This window comes from Egretta garzetta, unplaced genomic scaffold (assembly GCF_000687185.1).
Source record: "Egretta garzetta isolate BGI_Z169 unplaced genomic scaffold, ASM68718v1 scaffold1146, whole genome shotgun sequence".
NCBI classification, from domain to species: Eukaryota; Metazoa; Chordata; class Aves; order Pelecaniformes; family Ardeidae; genus Egretta; species Egretta garzetta.
This window is the reverse complement of record NW_009259875.1, coordinates 11865-13460: the sequence shown is the minus strand read 5'-3', so window position 1 is coordinate 13460 and position 1596 is coordinate 11865. Positions and strand designations below refer to the sequence as shown.

Sequence of the window (1596 nt, the reverse complement as noted above, 5' to 3'; positions counted from 1 at the left end):
ACAGGGGCGGTGGGCGGAGTGCCTCCCTCTCCACCACTTGACTCCCCCCCCCCACCCCTTTCCTTCATTTATAAAGCTGTCTGAATGTTGAGTTTTTCTTGCTTTTGCTCCTCCAAGCCTCTCCCCGTCCCGCTGCAGCAATAGGTGCCTGGGTGTGTGCTGGTCGCCGGCCAGGGTCAGCCCACTGCACCAGGGGAGCGGTGGCCTTTGGTTTTTTTCTGTTTTCTTCAGCCTCATTCCTTCACCCAGGAATGTCCCTGGGCGGTAGCTACACAGCAACTCCCTCTGGCTGCGCAGAAATCGGATGAATTGGCTCTGAGGAAGCCTTCACTGAAAGCAACTGGGGGCTTTTGTTCCCACCTCTGGAGCGGTGTCTGGTGGAGCTGAAGCTCTTGAGATACCAAATCCACATCTTCAACCACATCCTCCTACTGTGCCTGCCTGCTGGGGGGGGGTGGTGCGGGGCCAGGCAGCGTGCCATGATGTGGGTGGCACGCTGGAGGGGTGGCTCTGTCACCCATCCTTGCCACTGCAAGGCCACAGGGTGTCCCAGGGTGTGGGTGTGCGTCTGCCCTAGCAGAGACGGTCAGATCTTTCCAGGAGACTGTGCTGACCTCTGCGAGGACAACCACCGTGGGGTGGCCATGGGGCTGTGCCCACAGCGGTGGCCACACTGACCTCCTGTGTGTCCCCAGCCACCCTTCGAAACGGAGGTCTCCGAGATCTCCATTTGCAGGAGCGAGCTCAACCACACGCTCAACAACCTGGGCACCTGGATGAAGGATGAGCATGTGGAGAAGAACTGGGTACGGGGCAGTGGCCGGCTGGGGACATGTGGGATGGGAGGCAGGTGTCCCTCACACTGTCCCTCCCTCCGCAGGTGACGCAGCTGGACTCGGCCTTCATCCGCAAGGAGCCCTATGGGGTGGTGCTCATCATCGGGCCCTGGAACTACCCCATAAACCTCCTTTTGGTGCCCCTCATCGGGGCCATCGCTGCGGGTGAGGCTGGGCTGTGTCCCTGCCGTGCTGGCTGGCACCAGAGCCTCATTGTGGGGGGTTTTCCCATGTCCTCCCTGGGGTGATGGTGGTGGGGCTGCACTGGGGGCAGGCTTCTGCTCCCCAAAAGCGAGGTCCTTACCAGGAGGGAGCTCCTGTTGCCCAGGTACCTGGACGAGGTAGGAGAGCCCTCTGCTGCAGCCACCTCCCTCTCCAGGCACACCTACCCCTCCGTGTCCCAAACCTGCTTGGCTGAGCCGCACCCCCCCCCACGCGCTCACTCTGCCCCTGCCCGGCTCTTGGTGCCAGCCTTCCCACTGCCCCTCCCTGTCGCAGGACTGCTTTGCTGTGGTGACTGCTGGCGTGGAGGAGACCACCAGACTGCTGGAGAACAAGTTTGACTACATCTTCTTCACTGGTACATCCCACGGGGACACTCCAGTCCCATCCTTCTCTTCTGAGGCAGGGAGACAGGCGCAGGGCTGCTCCAGCAAGCCTGGTGGGGATCCATTTGGAGGTCTCGACCATGCAAGGCTCACGCTGCTCCCCCTGCCCACAGGCAGCCCCTCCGTGGGGAGGGGCGGGATGGGCGCCCGGG

General features: G+C 62.3%; 1 protein-coding gene across 1 annotated transcript; it reads left to right on the top strand.

The window, feature by feature from the left end:
• Positions 1-183: 183 nt before the first annotated feature.
• LOC118452431 (aldehyde dehydrogenase family 3 member B1-like) lies at positions 184-1150 on the top strand. The gene is made up of 2 exons (XM_035895653.1): positions 184-806; positions 881-1150. Exons 1-2 carry the CDS (start codon positions 777-779, stop codon positions 1082-1084), a joined length of 234 nt encoding a protein of 77 aa, XP_035751546.1. The 5' UTR covers positions 184-776; the 3' UTR covers positions 1085-1150.
• Positions 1151-1596: the final 446 nt, after the last annotated feature.

Coding starts and splice junctions, on each gene's coding strand:
- LOC118452431 (XM_035895653.1), top strand. CDS start 777: ATGAAGGATGAGCATGTGGAGAAGAACTGG. Junction 807..880: donor AGCATGTGGAGAAGAACTGG/GTACGGGGCAGT, acceptor CTCCCTCCGCAG/GTGACGCAGCTGGACTCGGC.